Source organism: Limanda limanda, chromosome 20 (assembly GCF_963576545.1).
Source record: "Limanda limanda chromosome 20, fLimLim1.1, whole genome shotgun sequence".
Lineage (NCBI taxonomy): Eukaryota > Metazoa > Chordata > Actinopteri > Pleuronectiformes > Pleuronectidae > Limanda > Limanda limanda.
Window position 1 is genome coordinate 15,831,017 of NC_083655.1, and position 18,857 is coordinate 15,849,873.

General features: G+C 38.3%; 2 protein-coding genes across 2 annotated transcripts; both read right to left on the minus strand.

The window, feature by feature from the left end:
* Positions 1-591: 591 nt before the first annotated feature.
* Positions 592-6,680, minus strand: LOC133027292 (leukocyte elastase inhibitor-like). The gene is made up of 9 exons (XM_061094322.1): positions 6,655-6,680; positions 5,949-6,130; positions 3,958-4,098; positions 3,617-3,734; positions 2,626-2,768; positions 1,631-1,708; positions 1,271-1,360; positions 1,006-1,186; positions 592-842 (listed from the first exon to the last, which is right to left on the minus strand). The coding sequence occupies exons 2-9, from the start codon at positions 6,123-6,125 to the stop codon at positions 592-594; spliced, it is 1,179 nt and encodes a 392-aa protein (XP_060950305.1). The 5' UTR covers positions 6,126-6,130; positions 6,655-6,680.
* Positions 6,681-9,695: 3,015 nt separating this feature from the next.
* Positions 9,696-15,799, minus strand: LOC133026785 (leukocyte elastase inhibitor-like). The gene is made up of 8 exons (XM_061093742.1): positions 15,623-15,799; positions 13,796-13,936; positions 13,458-13,575; positions 12,615-12,757; positions 11,671-11,748; positions 11,318-11,407; positions 10,555-10,735; positions 9,696-10,392 (listed from the first exon to the last, which is right to left on the minus strand). Exons 1-8 carry the CDS (start codon positions 15,797-15,799, stop codon positions 10,160-10,162), a joined length of 1,161 nt encoding a protein of 386 aa, XP_060949725.1. The 3' UTR covers positions 9,696-10,159.
* Between the last annotated feature and the right edge of the window lie 3,058 nt (positions 15,800-18,857).

The window sequence follows — 18,857 nt, forward strand, 5'->3', positions numbered from 1 at the left end:
CAAACAATATTTAGGGATCACACACTTTAATTCAATGTGTAAAAGCATCAGGATACGGAAACATAACTGGTGAAAACCGCATATTAACTATTTTTTATAAATAGTCATTATATGCATAGAAGTGCAATTACATATAACCACCAAGCACTGATCTATCTGCAAATGAACTTTCATCACAATATTCTATTTGGTTTGCTGAATATATAATATAATGATATTGCATGTTATATAGAGATTATTTCACCCATCATGCTGTATGTTTACCTGGTATACAGGTACAGTTGACCTCTGTGCTGCCAGCTTAGAAAGGCATAACAAATGTGATCAAGGCAAATTCTTCCAAAGAGTCTAAGGTACAGGATAACAAATTAGACTGTAATGTTATAGATGCTGCAGCAAAGAGGGCCAAATGTGTATTAAAGGGATAAAGTGACCAAACTCTGAACAAGATCAGATTGGGTGCAATGTAAAAGCACAGCAGAGAGCTTGTGTTCAGGATAAACACAGTGACTCATGTGAGAAGTGAGGCAGACGAGAGCCAAAGTAAAAAAGAAAATCTTGGGATGGGATCAAATTCTAGAGCAGTATCTCTCAAAAGCTCAACAATGTAGCTTCCTGAGGGGAGCAGAAGCGGCTGGCAAACAGAACGCTCATTGTGGGGTTATGTCGGATAAAGAAGAGGAAGGGATGGTCTGCAATGAATCTGGGTGGAGGCATTGGAAGACAGTGCGGAATCATGATGTCAGCAGTGGCAGCAGCAGCCTCGGTTCCCACCTCATTGACCTCAACAAAAGCCTTGTGAACAACCTTTGACAGCATCAGGTCTTTGGAAGGAGACATGCCTATAACAAAAAAAAAGGGGGATGGAGTATATTTCAAACATTGAGGACACACTGACTTAGGAGAACTTCAGGATTCATTTAGCCAATAGTAGCCAGATTAGTTTTATTGTTTCCTGATGTTTAAATGATTATGAATTAATCTGATGTATGGTGCAAGTCCTACCTGAGAAGTCACTCATTGCCTCATCGAAGGCATCCACCATGCCCATGCTGATCAGGACATCCTTCATGTCATAACTCTCCTCTATCTTGAACCGAGGCAGGCCCAGTTCAAGCTTCTTTTTATTCATCTTGTCTCGACGAGTCCACTTCACAAAGTTCTCATAGGTCAGCTTCTTCTCCAGCTGGGGTCGTAGACAAATTCAATTATTAATTCGTCTTGTGAGTTTTTCTGTATTTGTGGAAGTGTATGTGTGAGCATGTCCTACCTTCTCCAGACCAGTTGAACTATCGTCTATATCCATGGGGAGAAATATAAGCATGCTGAGCACCTTCCCTTTGTAAGGAATCTCCAAGACCTGAAGAACAGTGTGTTTCTTTCTTCTCTAAATATATACTGAATACATTTGATATGCAAAAATTCCAAACACTAATCAATAGTTAGTTTCATAGTTACAGTAAAAAAACACGTCATACATTTTTTATTGAATCATAATTCGCCTCGTTCATATTTAATAGAACTTCGTAAACTAAAGAAATGAATTATCAATTTGGTTCTCTGATCAATTTACAGTTGGTTGAAGAGACACGCTGTTGTCAATGACTCATCAAATGGATGTCTTGATTACCTGACAGTTGACTTCAGAGATGAAGGAGTAAGGGAACTTGGTTTCCTGATACATCATCTTCACTGGCTTTGTCTCATTCTAAAACAGGAGAAGAAGCTGACAGCTTGTTCACATCACTTTGTTGCAGTCATGCAGAAAAAAAGGTATAGTGAGAACACTGTGAACACATTACTGAGAGAACACAATATGGGTTATGGATAGTGGTTGTTAAGTATAGTGTGATTTTCTAGTCTTGATGACCACTCAAAGCTCTGTACAGTAATTTTTTTTTGCAATTCACCAATTCTGACAAATATTGCATCTTTGTGCCACACAATCTCTATCATAGATCACTGCTGAGACAGTCGGCCTATCTTGCTGAAGGACACTTGGGCACGTGGAACGGGACTCTGCCCACCTACTGGTGGATGAACCGCTCTACCTCCTGAGCCACAGCCACCCCCTTAAACATGTTTCCTTACATTTTTAGGATTTTATATGACACTAGGAAACCTTGTAAACTGCTGCTACTAAAATGGCAAATTCCATTATTGAGGCAAAGGATTGCAAAACATTATGTGCAGATCTTTTTATGGGATGGTCAAAGGCTTTTGACACAGTGGACTTCGTCATCTTGGCGAATAGACTTGAATTAGCTCATCTGAGCATGCTGTAACTTGATTTTCAAACTACTTGTCAGCTGGATCATAATGTGTCCAGGTTGCTTTGTCTTCCTCTTTTGTCCGGCCTGTATCAAAAGGCGTACCGCAGGGTTCATACTAGGGCTTCACCATATATATGTCAATAATCCCTGTGATGGTTTATCAAATGCTGCCATTCTTATGCAGATGACATAACTGCTACTGCTCATCCAACTGAGTACTACAACTGACTACTGTACCACTCTTGAATTCCTGCTATCTTCCTTTGATGTTATTCAGTCCTGTTTAAGAAAACTTAAGTTGGTGTTAAATGCAGACAAATCCCAATTAATTTTATCTTCAGTCCAATTTTACCTTGTTGATTCTGAACTGAGCATCTTTTGTGTCATTCTCCTTAAACTGCTTGTTCCAGTTTCCTTTGAAGTAGATGGCATTCACCAGCACCAGCCTGGTCATGTTGTCCACCACACCCTGGGCCAGCACATTCTGAATTTTACCTTGGCATTTGAAGTACAAATTTTAAATGATGAAGAAATGACAAGCTCAGTCACTGTGTTCCCTCGACAAATAAATGAGGTAAGCTATATTAATTTTCCAAAAACAGATCATCTTAAAGGACTGGTTACCACATTCCACTAATACCTGTGAGTCCAAGTGAACATTTGTGCCAAATTTGAAAGGATTCTCTCGAGGTGTGATGCAAAAAAGTTTTTTTTCTGGTCATTGATCTTGACCTTTGACCACTAAAATCAAATCAGTCCATCCTGGAGTCCAAGTGAATGTTTGTGACAGATGTACTGAAACACCCTATGCAGGTTCGTGATGTTGCATGTTCACAAAAACACGAGGTCACCTTGGCATTTTACCTTCAACCACCAAAATCAAATCAGATTGTATCAGATTTGAAGTTGTTGAGTTCACAAGACCAAAACCTTGTTTTGTAAGTTCACAGTGACGTCGCACTACGATTACAAAAGTCTAGCCAGTGCATCTTTGATTCTAATAAAGCACTTGTACCACATGAAGCAATTCCAATGAGGCATTCTTGAGATATCATACTTACAAGAATGGAAAGGACAGATGAACAGACATATTGACCTAGGTACTAACGGAGAGTCAAAGTGAAAACATAATGATTCTGTCCACTGGCTGTCACTGGTGCGGAGGAATAATAAAACTGGATTAAACTGTCTGCCCCTTCTGGGTCATCATCTTTCAAACTGGTGGCATTATAAGGCCATGTGCAGTTTTGCCAGTCTGGACATTTCTTCTTCTATATTTGGATTGCATTGCACAGAGGGATCATGCAGGCCAATTAACATACTGGTGAATGTGTGTGACCCACCTTGAGTCTGCTTCTCCATCCACTTGTTGATGTTAAGTCTTGCTGCTTCATGGCTGGTTTTGAAGTCCACAGACTTCAGCTCTGCATTGTAGTGCTTCCTGGTTTCTCCCAAAAAATCCTGAAACCATTAGCAACACATTTACTAATTCAGATCACACAAACAAAATAGTCTCTTTACTTGACCTAGAAGAGTTTAAAGTTGTAACAGCAAAAGAACATTTGCACAATCACTTCCTTGCTTGCTTGTTTGATGACCCTCAGTCATCATTCCCTTTTACTTGAGCTGAAAAGTTCCTATCTGAGCCTCTCACAATCCTCTACTCCCCATTATGAACACGCACCTCTACAAACTGGTAGGACTGCTCCCCGTACAGTCTGTTGGCAACACTGAGGGAGTACGGAGCATGTGCCTTGTTGAGTGCATTCAGCAGTTTTCTGAAGTCAGCGTGAACGTCGTCCTGACAGTGCTTGGTCTTCAGACTCTGTAGAGAAAGTAGACAAAGGCATGTTAGAGAGAATCTCTGAGCCAGTAAAAGACCAGTCTAACTGGTCTGCTGGTCAACTCCCCTGTTGAGTGATGAGAATATTGACAAAACCTCAATCTCTTACTTATTCATATTTTTTTCTTGTCATCCACAGTAAGTTGTGTATGTATTTGTAGACTGTAGCTGACCTAAAATATTTCCCAAAATAAACCTGATGTAGGTGGTTGTAAATCTCTCTCTTATGAATCAAGTGGTCATAAAAACAAAAACTGAAAAATGTCAGGTCTATGCAATTTGCCTTCAGCATAGATCCTGGTACAGCACAGTGTCCATGATAATGACTTAATGGATAAGGTTTTTTTTACTGGTTTAATCTGATGGCTTTCAGTATCTGTATGTGAAAACCTCATCACTTCCTGTGATTATGGAACACACACTTGGTGGAGGTAACTATTCATCTGTTGAACACACATACATTTCCTGAATTACATCAACTGGAAAACAGTTTTGAGGACTTACATTGTCATCTTCAGTCATTGCTTTCACTGTTTGTCTTATTGTGTGAGTCTCATGGTGTACTGACCGCACCCTGACTGTTTCTAAGTAAGATTTTAACCTAAGTTTGAATCTTGTGAGCTGGATTTTAGATTTTCTAATGAACAAGTCACAAAGAGTGATGGTGAATGGATTTTTATCAGATAAAGTTTGCTCTTCCACTGGCTCACCACAAGGGTGTGTGCTCTCCTTTGTTTTTATCCTTTACAAATATGTGTAAGAGCTCCAACTTAAGAAAATCCAACTTAACATATTAAAAACCAAGCATATGGTCATCGATCTCAGAAAACAGGTCAAACTGAGGAATGTGTGGATCGTATAAATACCATGGGACTATTGTTGAGTCCAAACTGAACTTTGAAGCAAACAGTGAAGCTCTGTCCAAAAAGGGTCAGTAGCATTTGTACTGTTTAAGGAAAATGTCCTATTTTAATATTAGCTAAACCATGCTGACACGTTTTTATCATGCTTTTATTGAGTCTGTTTTGTCTTTGTCTTTGGAATCATGGTTTGGTACCCTGTCTTTAAAGGACAGAAATAGACTGAGTCAGATGACATGGTCCAGTCGGCTGATTGGTGAGCCTCAGATGAGCCTACAGTCCTTGAACACCACACAGCTGCAGAGGATAGCCAGCTCCATTAGCAATGATGACTTGCATCCTCTACATGGGGAATTTCAACTTCTACCCTCTGGTCGAAGGTTTACAGTCCCAAGGGGTAAAACAAAACGCCAAAGAAATAGTTTTGTTCCATCTGCAATTGTTCACTTGAACAGTTTATAGTCAAATTTGCACTTTTGTCCCTATCCAGTTCTCTATTGATAGCAATGCATTTGAGCACTTTGTCAATTGTGTGGTCTTGTCTTCTGTCTGTGTGTTTATAATTTTGTACTGTTTTGGATGGATGTCTTCTCTTTCTGTTGCTGCAAAACAAATCTACCTTCAGGTACAACTAAAGTATGCTTAACCTTAAGCTTCCTATAGCAAAACCTCACAATACCTGCTCTCATTAAACCTGGTCAGAGTCTGCACAGCAGATCTTTGTCATTGTTAGTGACTCTGGAAGACAAAGCTGGTGATTCATGTTGAACGTGGGCTGACACAGTTGCAGTTCTCTGCTCTTTGTACTCTGACACACAGTGATTCTGTGTCAACGTTACTTTAAGTTCAGTATCGTCTCAGTGAAGAGTTAAAATCATGGGAACATCTGAAGCTGCAAGTTGTGGAGGTGAATTTTAAATCTTTCTGCCTACTAGAAAATAAACAAAGTGTGTGTGTGTTTGCATGCTATACCTCTGACATCTGTGTGTGTGTGTTGCCTCTGGCCCCCAGCATCACCATAGCCAGGGCTGAGGAGATGCTAAATGGAGAGTAAAAGACATTTGCTGCCTTGTCGTTGTCACTCAGTTTCTTGAACAGATCCAGACAGAAGCTGGTGTTGGCCTTGGACAGAGCGGCTGATGATGCCATTGTGTCTACAAAGAAAGCAGAGCATTAATTATTACATGACTCAATTTTATCTCTTTATCTTGCGTTATCTTATATTTTAGTTTAGATGTATTATTTCTACTTCTTGGGATTATAATCTTTTTGAAAATCATGTAAAGCACCTTGTAATAGAGCTGCTGTTAGTGAGAATATTATTAAAAGTAAAGTGGTGATTGTTGCCACTAGTTTATTTTTATTCTATTCTAGTGTCTTTGGCGACATGATTGTAAGTTGATCAGCAGACTAAAACTAAATATACATACAACACATTTTGTAAGTATTAAATGAACAGACTTTCTAATGGAGTATGCTGGAAATAAAACTGTTAATATCGCAATGAAAACGATTTTATGTTAAATAACACCAATTATTACATATAACACCATTTGTGTAAACTATATTCTGCCCATGACGCCAGACCGTTAATGGACCTGTTTCTAACATGATGCGTTTAAAACCAGTTCGACCAGAAATCATGTGTCTACAAAATAACATCGTAGTCTCTACTTACATTCAGACAGCTTCCTTCAGGAGTCTTTCAGGACGAAGATGGAGGTTCTGCTCAGCTGACACACCCCGAAAACACCGAGCTACTTCCACGTTCTCGCATGTCCCTGTGGAAGTCGAAAGGAACTTTACTTCGCTTTTTTCTAAAACACAAATACAACACATCTAACTCGATTTGTAAAATGTTATGCTGTTGCATTGTTTTCAAATGTTCGTTATCTCTGCTCCTAAATAATATTTTAAAACAACAACCTTCAGTCCGGGGCAAAAAAAGCTGAGGGAGAAACGCAGCCAGGCCAAGCCACTGGCTCCACCTGCTGTCTGCTCAGACACAAGACAGAAGAAACAGACCAGTCTTAGAAAGCTGCATTACAAAAACACATCTTGGGAAAGCTTTGTAAACTGTGAACTTTTAATCCAGTCATCCTAATTGTATGAATGTATTTTGTGCAGAGGCATACATCTTCCGCAAATATATATGTATTTATTTAAATTTGCATTTTTGCAATTATAAGTGTAAACTGATAAAATCTAAATCAAGATGTACATGTAATATTACCTATATCTACATACATATACAACATGTACTTATACTTTATGACCTGAACTGTTTAATGGTCTGAACTGTTTATGACCTGAAAACTGTAAGACCCATTTGATCACTTATATACTCCCCAAATAACTGAATGAATGTCTGCTTATCTCCAAAGGAAACATATGTAAATCAGTTGACTGTTTAGATTCCTCTCCCATCCTGCGCCTACAGAACCAGTCTGAACTGGTTATGAGAGATAACCTTAGTCCTCCTATATAAGATCCTTGCATTTGACTGTCCTGCATCTTCACTCTGAGATCCTTGTGACTCTCTTTGTTGATCCTGACTGCAGAAAGCCCCTTCTTAAATACACAAAGACAAATATGGTGTTCCAGCCTCTTGTGTTTCCAGATTTTCATCACAACATCTGCAGTAGTTATATTTTCATGCTGGTCTTTGCTCTGTAGTTCTGTGATGCGGAATCTGCAGAGTTTCTCCTGCCAGCCCGCTAGTAAAAGCTCTTGATAATGTCCGAATGACCCCATGTTATAATATAGCAGGAGGTCCTCCGGATGATTCATTACGAGTGACTGGATATGTTCATGATTCATGATCTCAAAAAGATGATCTCAGCAGCGATATATACCCATATTTTATTATATATCGCTAAAAGTTCAGTGCTTGTCTGCTTTCCCAAATGATTTAACATATAACAGATTTGGTATTTTCCTGGAGATGTTTACCCAGTCTTTCCTATGGCTCTCATCTCTTGTAAAGTAAAAGGTGTATCCATCACACCATTTGTTCCTTCTCTTCTCTGTATTATCTTTTTCTTCTCTCCCTCGCTTCCTTTCCTGTGTTAGATTATCAGAACATATTAAATCTGACCTGTCTTCATTTGTTATTGCTATTTTCTATCCAACTTTTAACATTGGGTACTTCCTCTCTCTTCATATTATCCCCGAAATCTTTTATCATTCCCCATATACTGTCTGTAAAATAGTTGATCCAACTATTTTATTACAGAATTATCACCAACATTCTCTCTTTACTTTCTTTTTGTAAATTGTGGGTTACCTCTAAATATTTCTTTCATAGTTCTACTACAGTCTTCTGTCCACCATGAGACTGCTGTTCTACTCATTGTCCATTTGTGTTATGCTTTCTCACAGTAAGGACCCAATCACAGACTAAGATTTAAAAAACACTTATTTATTTCAAAAATAGAAAAAAACAAGGATCCAAAAAGGCAAGAAACACAAGAGCAAAAAAACAGAAAATCCAATTCAATAACTGGCAAAACAGAATTCCAAAAAGGTAAAAACACAGAGGATAAAAAATCAGAAAGTCCAATACCTCCAGGTAAACAGAGCTCAAAAATGGCAGAATCCTGGCATAGCTTCTCACAGACAAACAATAAAAATCCAACAGGGGACTACAGAAAGACTGGACTTATATAGACGGGGGAACAAAGACAAGACACAGGTGAACAAATCAGGCAAACAATCAGGGTGATGATAGGGAACAGGTGAGGGAGAAAAAGGCCGGGAAGCAGCAGAGGGCGGAGTCTCAGGACAATGACAGAACGCACATGGCCTGCCAACATAAACACAACAAGCACATGACAAAATAAATAAAACGGGGGAAACACATGGCATAACAAAACACATGCAGGAGGCACAAGGGAAAATGTCTTAGATCGCAGGGATCTTAACAATTTGCTTCTAGGGATTGATAACTCTGCTGCTTTTAGAACAATTTCTTTAAACTTTTCTTCCAATTTTTCTATCTCATGGTTCAGGTCTGTGTTATCCATTTCTCATCTAGCATAAGTATTGCAATTGATCAGATTTAGCTTATCTGAATATCAAATTTACTTCTCTTTCTTCTACCATTTATAGAATTGTATTATTTTTCAAAGTTTTCGAGGTGGACATTTTTTTTACAATAGAATGATTTTGCTCCCATGTCAACTCAAGCAATCAGAAAAAACAAGCAGAAAATCAAGGCTAAAATGTGTGCTGTACACTATGGCTGACTCTAGTGTTGTATTGTTGTCAACAAGTTGCTTTGGCATGAACAAGCAACAGTCTATCTGTAACTGTTATGAATAGTTTTGTGCAGCAGTAGGCCGTGATTACAGTGAAACATTTTAGTCATTAAAATATATCTTATCTTTCAATAGAACTCGTTAAAGCCAAGTTGTGGTTAAACATTCAAAGTGACGTAATAAAAAATGTCATGGACAACAAGTGTAGTATCATCTTTATTACAATGGTTCAACTGCATTATATCCTTCGTATACTCACTGTACACTGAACTAGACAAAATGTGAATGAAAGGGTTATTTTCTTTTTTAGAAAAAAAGTTGACAAACAATATTTAGGGATCACACACTTTAATTCCATGTGTAAAAGCATACAGAGACATAATTGGTCAAAACTGCATACAAACTATTTTTTATTAATACTCTTTAAATGCATAGAAGTGCAATAACTAAAAGCCTTAAGCACACATCTATCTGCAAATATACTTTCATCACAATATTCTCTTTGGTTTGCTGAATATATAATATAATGATATTGCATGTTATATAGATACATGCAGAGATTCTTTCAACCATCATATGTTAACCTGGTATACTGGTACAGTTGACCTCTGTGCAGCCAGCTTAGAAAGGCATGACAAATGTGATCAAGGCAAATTCTTCCAAAAAGTCTAAGGTGTAACAAATTAGACTGTAATGTTATAGATGCTGCAGCATCTATAATGTGCATTAAAGGGATAAAGTGACCAAAATCTGAACAAGATCAGATTGGGTGCAATAGAAAAGCAGAGCAGAGAGATTGTGTTCAGGATAAACACAGTGACTCATGTGAGAAGTGAGGCAGACAAGAGCCAAAGTAAAAAAGAAAATCTTGGGATGGGATCAAATTCTAGAGCAGTATCTCTCAAACACTCAACAATGTAGTGCTCACTGAGGGGAGCAGAAGCGGCCGGCAAACAGAACGCTCATTGTGGGGTTATGTCGGATAAAGAAGAGGAAGGGATGGTCTGCAATGAATCTGACTGAAGGCATATCAAAAAGGCCATAATACTTGTTGCTAGCAGTAGCAGTGGCAGCAGCCTCGGTTCCCACCTCATTGACCTTAACAAAAGCCTTGTGAGCGACCTTTGACAGCACCAGGTCTTTGGAAGGAGACATGCCTGTAACACAAAAAAGTGGGATGGAGTGTATTTCTAACATGGAGGACACACTGACTTGGTAGAACTTCAGGATTCATTTAGCCGATAGTAGCCAGATTAGTTTTATTGTTTCCTGATGTTTAAATGATTATGAATTAATCTGATGTATGGTGCAAGTCCTACCTGAGAAGTCACTCAATGCCAAATCGAAGGCATCCACCATGCCCATGCTGATCAGGACATCCTTCATGTCATAACTCTCCTCCATCTTGAACCGAGGCAGGCCCAGATCAAGCTTTATTTTATTCATCTTGTCTCGACGAGTCCACTTCACAAAGTTCTCATAGGTCAGCTCCTTCTCCAGCTGGGGTCGTAGAAAAATGCAATTATTTATTCGTCTTGTGAGTTTTTCTGTATTTGTGGTTGTAGCAGCCGATTGTCAAACAGATAAAAGTATCAAATCAAACTTCAAATTATACTAATCAAAGGGCCACTGTTGCACCATGGGTTGTGGTGTACGCGGATGGGAAAAACATAATGTCCAAACAGATGTCCAGTTTCAACAAAAAGCGTGGTTTATGTAACCAAACAGCGAGCAAACAAAGAACAAAGAAAAATCCTGTGCCTCCCCCGCTCCGGTAAAAAACCATTTGCCCACCCAGGTGCATGCTGGTCCCTTACCGACAGCCTACCTATATAACTTCAGGTGCCCCCCTACCGTGCCCAAATGAAACAAAACACAAATAATAAACAAGAAACACCTAAAGTAAACAAATAATAAACTAGAATACTAATAGAAATCTAATCATAATGAAATCAAGCAAATTGACTGAGAATAACCAAAAACTAAATACTCACTAAACAAAATAATAAACTAAACAGCACTAAGTACTACAACTAAATAAATAGCTCCAACAATGGTAGTGTATGTGTGTGCAGGTCCTACCTTCTCCAGACCAGTTGAACCATCGTCTATATCCTTGGGGAGAAAGATGAGCATGCTGAGCACCTTCCCTTTGTAAGGAATCTCCAAGACCTGAAGAACAGTGTGTTCCCATAATATATACTGAATACTTTTGATATGCAAAAATCCAAAACACTAATCAATAGTTAGTGTCAAAGTTACAGTAAAAAAACATGTCATCCATTTTTTATTGAATCATGATTCGCCTTATTCGTATTTAATAGAACTTCGTAAACTGAAGTAATGAATTATCAAATTTGGTTCTCTGGTCAATTTACAGTTTGTTGACAAGACATACTGTTTTCACTGACTCATCAAATGGATGTCTTGATTACCTGACAGTTGACTTCAGAGATGAAAGAGTAAGGGAACTTGGTTTCCTGAGACATCATCTTCACTGGCTTCGTCTCATTCTAAAACAGGAGAAGCAGCTGACAGCTTGTTCACATCACTTTGTTGCAGTCATGCAGAAAAAAAGGTATAGTGAGAACACTGTGACATCATTACTGAGATAACTAAATATGGGTTATGGATAGTGGTTGTTAAGTATATTATGCTTTTCTAGTCTTGAGTCACCAATTCACACAAATATTGCATCTTTGTGCAACACGATCTCTATCATAGATCACTGCTGAGACAGTCAGCCTATCTTGCTGAAGGACACTTGGGCACGTGGAACCTTCTGGTGGATGAATCGCTCTACCTCCTGAGCCACAGCCCCCCCCTTAAACATGTTTCCTAACATTTTTAGGATTTTATATGACACTAGGAAACCTTGTAAACTGCTGCTACTAAAATGACAAATTCTATTATTGAGGCAAAGGATTGCAAAACATTATGTGCAGATCTTTTTTTATGGAATTGTCAAAGGCTTTTGACACAGTGGACTTTGTCATCTTGGCGAATAGACTCGAATTGGCTCATCTGAGCATGCTGTAATTAGATTTTCAAACTACTTGTCAGTTGGATCATAATGTGTCCAGGTTGCTTTGTCTTCCTCTTTTTTCCTGCCTGTATCAAAAGGCGTACCGCAGGGTTCATACTAGGGCTTCACCTTATATATGTCAATAATCCCTGTGATAGTTTATCAAATGCTGCCATTCTTATGCAGATGACATAACTGCTACTGCTCATCCAACTCAGTACTACAACTGACTACTGTACCACTCTTGAATTCCTGCTATCTTCCTTTGATGTTAGTCAGTCCTGTTTAAGAAAACTTAAGTTGGTGTTAAATGCAAACGAATCCAAATTAATTTTATCTTCCATCCAATTTTACCTTGTTGATTCTGAACTGAGCATCTTTTGTGTCATCCTCACTAAACTTCTTGTTCCAGGTGCCTTTGAAGTAGATGGCATTGACCAGCACCAGCCTGGTCATGTTGTCCACCACACCCTGGGCCAGCACATCCTGAATTTTACCTAAGCATTTGAAGAAAAAATTTGAAATGATGAAGAAATGACAAGCTCAGTCAATGTGTTCCGTCAGAAAATAAATGAAGTAAGCTATATTAATTTACCAAAAACAGATCATCTTAAAGGACTGGTTACCATATTCCACTAATACCTGTGAGTCCAAGTGAGCAATTGTGCCAAATTTGAAAGGATTCTCTCGAGGTGGGATGCAAACAATGGTTTTGTCTGGTCATCGATCTTGACCTTTGACCACTAAAATCTAATCAGTCCATCCTGGAGTTAAAAAGACAAAAACCCTTGTTTTGTAAGTTCACAGTGACCTTGCACTACGATTGCAAAAGTCTAGCCAGTGCATCTATGAGTCTAATAAAGCATTTGTACCACATTTGAAGAAATTCCCATGAGGCATTCTTGAGATATCATATTTACAAGAATGGAAAGGACAGATGAACAGACATACAATGTACTAACGGAGAGTCAAAGAGAAAACATTATGATTCTGTCCACTGGGTGTCACTGGTGCGGAGGAATAATAAAACTGGATTAAACTCTCTGCCCCTTCTGGATCATCATCTTTCAAACTGGTGGCATTATAAGGCCACGTGCAGTTTTGCCAGTCTGGACATTTCTTCTTCTATATTTGGATTGGATTGCACAGAGGGATCATGCAGGCCAATTAACATACTGGTGAATGTGTGTGACCCACCTTGAGTCTGCTTCTCCATCCACTTGTTGATGTTAAGTCTTGCTGCTTCATGGCTGGTTTTGAAGTCCACAGACTCCAGCTCTGCATTGTAGTGCTTCCTGGTTTCTCCCAAAAAATCCTGAAACCATTAGCAACACATTTACTGAATCAAATCACACAAACAAAATAGTCTCTTCACTTGACTTAGAAGAGTTTAAAGTCGTAACAGCAGAAGAACATTTGCACAATCACTTCCTTGCTTGCTTGTTTGATGACCCTCAACCATTACCTTTTACTTGAGCTGAAAAGTTCCTATCTGAGCCTCTCACAACCCTCCACACCTCATTATGAACACGCACCTCTACAAACTGGTAGGACTGCTCCCCGTACAGTCTGTTGGCAACACTGAGGGAGTACGGAGCATGTGCCTTGTTGAGTGCATTCAGCAGTTTTCTGAAGTCAGCGTGGATTTTTTCCTGACAGTGCTCGGTCTTCAGACTCTGTAGAGAAAGTAGACAAAGGCATGTTAGAGAGACACTCTGAGCCAGTAAAAGACCAGTCTAACTGGTCTGCTGGTCAACTCCCCTGTTGAGTTATGAGAATATTGACAAAACCTCAATCTCTTACTTATTCATATTTTTTTTCTTGTCATCCACGGTAAGTTGTGTATGTATTTGTAGACTGTAGCTGACCTAAAATATTTCCCAAAATAAAACTGATGTAGGTGGTTGTAAATCTCTCTCTTATGAATCAAGTGTCTTAACAACAAAAGCTGAAAAATATCAGGTCTAGAGGAATTACATTGTCATCTTCAGTCATTGCTTTCACTGTTTGTCTTATTGTGTGAGACTCAGGGTGTACTGACCGCACCCTGACTGTTTCTAAGTAAGATTTTAACCTAAGTTTGAATCTTGTGAGCTTAGATTTTAGAGCTTGGATTTTAGATTTTCTAACGAACAATTCACAAAGAGTGATAAAGTTTGCTCTTCCACTGGCTCACCACAAGGGTGTGTGCTCTCCTTTGTTTTTATCCTTTACAAATATGTGTAAGAGCTCCAACTTAAGAAAATCCAACTTAACATATTAAAAACCAAGGATATGGTCATCGATTTCAGAAAACAGGTCAAACTGAGGAATGTGTGGATCGTATATATACCATGGGACTATTGTTGAGTCCAAACTGAACTTTGAAGCAAACAGTGAAGCTCTGTCCAAAAAGGGTCAGTAGCGTTTGTACTGTTTAAGGAAAATGTCCTATTTTAATATTAGCTAAACCATGCTGACACTTTTTTATTATGCTTTTATTGAGTCTGTTTTGTCTTTGTCTTTGGAATCATGGTTTGGTACCCTGTCTTTAAAGGACAGAAATAGACTGAGTCAGATGACATGGTCCAGTCGGCTGATTGGTGAGCCTCAGATGAGCCTACAGTCCCTGAACACCACACAGCTACAGAGGATAGCCAGCTCCATTAGCATTGATGACTTGCATCCTCCACATGGGGAATTTCAACTTCTACCCTCTGGTCGAAGGTTTACAGTCCCAAGGGGTAAAACAAAACGCAAAAGAAATAGTTTTGTTCCATCTGCAATTGTTCACTTGAACGGTTTATAGTCAAATTTGCACTTTTATCCCTATCCAGTTTTCTATTGATAGCAAGGCATTTGAGCACTTTGTCAATTTTGTGGTCTCGTCTTCTGTCTGTGTGTTTATAATTTTGTACTGTTTTGGATGGATATGTTCTCTTTCTGTTGCTGCAAAACAAATCTACCTTAGGGTACAACTAAAGTATCCTTTATCCTTCCTATAGCAAAACATCACAATACCTGCTCTCATAAAACCTGGTCAGAGTCTGAACAACAGATCTTTATCATTGTTAATGACTCTGGAAGACAAAGCTGGTGATTCATGCTGAACGTGGGCGGACACAGATGCAGTTATCTGCTCTTTGTACTCTGACACACAGTGTTTCTGTGTCAACGTTCCTATTAGTTCAGAATCGTCTCAGTGAAGAGTTAAAATCATGGGAACGTCCGAAGCTGCAAGTTGTGGAGGTGCATTTTAAATCCGTCTGCCCACCAGGACAACAACAAAGTGTGTATGTGTGTGTGTGTGTGTGTGTGTGTGTGTGTGTGTGTGTGTGTGTGTGTGTGTGTGTGTGTGTGTGTGTGTGTGTTTGCTTCTATACCTCTGACATCTGTGTGTGTGTGTTGCCTCTGGCCCCAAGCATCACCATAGCCAGGGCTGAGGAGATGCTAAATGGAGAGTAAAAGACATTTGCTGCCTTGTCGTTGTCACTCAGCTTCTTGAACAGATCCAGACAGAAGCTGGCGTTGGCCTTGGACAGAGCGGCTGATGATGCCATTGTGTCTACAAAGAAAGCAGAGCATTAATTATTACATGACTCAATTTAAATCAGGCTTTTATCTCTTTATCTTGCGTTATCTTATATTTTAGTTTATATGTATTATTTCTACTTCTTGGGATTATATATTTTTTAAAAATCATGTAAAGCACCTTGTAATAGAGCTATTGTTAGTGAGATTATTATTAAAGTAAAGTGGTGACTGTTGCCACTAGTTTATTAGGATTCTATTGAAAGTGAAAGTGTCTTTGGCGACATGATTGTAAGTTGATCAGCAGACTAAAACTAAATATACATACAACACATTTTTTAAGTATTAAATGTACAGACTTTCTAATGGAGTATGCTGGAAATAAAACTGTTAATATCGCAATGAAAATGATTTTATGTTAAATAACACCAATTATTACATATAACACCATTTGTATAAACTATATTCTGCCCATGACGCCAGACCGTTAATGGACCTGTTTCTAACATGACCAGTTCGACCAGAAATCCTGTGTCTACAAAATAACATCCTAGTCTCTACTTACATTCAGACAGCTTCCTTCAGGAGTCTGTCAGGGCGAAGAGGGAGGTTCTGCTCAACTGACACATCCCAGAAAACACCGAGCTACTTCCGCGTTGTCGCATGTCTGCGTATGGAAGCTGAAAGGAGCTTTCCTTTGCTTTTTCTGAAACACAAAATACAACACATCTACCTAAAATTTGTAAAATGTTTTGCTGTTGGATTGTTTTCAAATAGTTGTTTATCTCTGCTCCTAAGAATATTTTAAAACAACAACCTTCAGTCCGGCACAAGAATCAATCTATGAACTTAAAATAAAGAACAATGTGACAATGACAGAACAATACAAGGAGGATGAGAACAGTATGTTTGTTTGAGTGGTCTATTCTATTTGAAAAAACACCATTATTATTGTTAATAATAATAATAATGATAATACTAATCTTAATTATGTTCACTAAATTATTTTATTCATCCAACAACCTTGTTAATTATCCTGTTATTGCAACACTAATCTCATGATTTGAACATGTCATCCAGCCTTTTAATTAACACAGAGGAAAACAGTTTCAGAATAAAATGCCACGAGACTTACTCACATATCTAGAAGCACTGACTGAATATTTCCCCATTCATTCACAGAGTGTTTCTTAACAATGTTCTGATTACAATACCTCTACCCCCATGCAGCACCAAATCTATTAGAGAACCCCACTGTGTTTGAAAGATCTTTTCCTTCTGGAAGGTTATCTCAGTCCATCAGTTCCTCACTGGAACCCATCTGCCAACCTGTGTGATATATATGAATCAAATGAATACACCACACAAACATGTATGTATATATAAACTCATGGTGCTCAGTTAAGACTCGACAAGGTGAAATTGCCTTAAAGAAACAATCACTTAAAGTGACACTTATCAGCCTAAATTGGGACAGTTATGAGTCTTTGATAGTGAGCCTGTTTGTTGAAAGTTTATTAATATTCAACATATCCAGTTTCCAAATTGAACTAAACTCGTAGTTTAATCCAAACTCCAACTCATTACAGGCTTTTACACTTTATATTGATTATTTGCCTGTTTAACAAATTGATTTTGACAATGAGCAGATGAGATTATATTATTGTATAATCACATAAACTAGAAGGCCACTCTTTTACAATATTGCATTTAAATGTATTGAGATCAGATACATATACCATGTACACAGAAATAGAAAATACAGTACTAACATGAAACGCAGGCAAAATGTCCAATCTTTGATACAGTTGAAAGGAATATTAATTAGCCTACAGTAACTGAAGAAAGATCACCCCTCTAAAAATACTTATATCGTAGATATTATCATTCTACACATGCCAGATTCTTAATTTTTTCTTTTTTCATAAAGATCTCTGTAATATTGGTAATTTCACAGAAATGTCAAAAAAAGAAACTCCTATCTCGCAATATTAAATAAAGCGGAGAAAGAAAAACCTGCACATGTTCCTTAATCAAATCAGTTCCAAAATTGCATGGGTTCTACCTTGGCCTATACATCTCCCTTTCACTAACTTTTAATAAAATATTATATTGTATTATTTTGCATACTCCTGCTAACAGACATACAGGATGAAAGCATAACTTTGTAACAGAGGTAAATATTCAAATTACACATTATATAAAAAGTTCATTATTTTAGCCTAACATCTAACAAACTTCTACCTTTTAAATCTGATCTCTGCCTTAACTCTGTTTGTTGATTGTGGTTCATGTACCTGTGAAGTGCAGACTTTGTTGAAGGAGACGAAGATGGCTGTGTGAAGGAAACAGGAAAAAGCCAGGTCGGCGCGAAATGCCCACGATGCTGCCAGCAGCAGGATGAGCTGAGGGAGAAACGCAGCCAGGCCAAGCCACTGGCTCCACCTGCTGTCTGCTCAGGCGCAAGACAGAGGAAACAGACCAGTCTTAGAAAGCTTCATTACAAACACACATCTTGGGATAGCTTTGTAAACTGTGAACTTTGAATCTAGTCATCCTAATTGTATGAATGTATTTTGTGCAGTGGCATACATCTTCTGCATATATATATATTTCTAAAATTGGCATATTTGCGAATATAAGTGTAAACCAATAAAAATGTTAATCAATATGTACATTTAATGGAAAAATTAACTAAGTATGGTTGAAACCTATGTTAAGCTATAAAGTAAGTTTTATGACCTATATCTACATACATATACAACATGTCCTAATACTTTATGACCTAAACTGTTAAATGGTCTGAACTGTTTATGACCTGAAAACTGTCAGACCCATTTGATCACTTATTTACTCCCCAAAGAACTGAATGTGTGTCTCCAAAGGAAACATATGTAAATCAGTTGACTGTTTAGATTCCTCTCCCATCCTGCGCCTACAGAACCAGTCTGAACTGGTTCTGAGCGATAGCCTTAGTCCTCCTGTATAAGATCCTTGCATTTGACTGTCCTGCATCTTCACTCTGAGATCCTTGTGACTCTCTTTGTTGATCCTGACTGCAGAAAGCAGAAAATAATATGATATTCC

What these genes read in the sequence shown, in the direction of transcription:
- LOC133027292 (XM_061094322.1), bottom strand. Translation starts at nt 6,125, where the DNA reads ATGGCATCATCAGCCGCTCTGTCCAAGGCCAACACCAGCTTCTGTCTG. An exon ending in CTCAGTTCAGAATCAACAAG is followed by an intron (nt 1,709 to 2,625) that starts GTAAAATTGGAC and finishes CTCCTGTTTTAG; the next exon opens with AATGAGACAAAGCCAGTGAA. An exon ending in GTTCAACTGGTCTGGAGAAG is followed by an intron (nt 1,187 to 1,270) that starts GTAGGACATGCT and finishes CTACGACCCCAG; the next exon opens with CTGGAGAAGAAGCTGACCTA.
- LOC133026785 (XM_061093742.1), bottom strand. Translation starts at nt 15,799, where the DNA reads ATGGCATCATCAGCCGCTCTGTCCAAGGCCAACGCCAGCTTCTGTCTG. An exon ending in AGTCCTACCAGTTTGTAGAG is followed by an intron (nt 13,576 to 13,795) that starts GTGCGTGTTCAT and finishes TAATGGTTTCAG; the next exon opens with GATTTTTTGGGAGAAACCAG. An exon ending in TCTCTGAAGTCAACTGTCAG is followed by an intron (nt 11,408 to 11,670) that starts GTAATCAAGACA and finishes ACTGTTCTTCAG; the next exon opens with GTCTTGGAGATTCCTTACAA.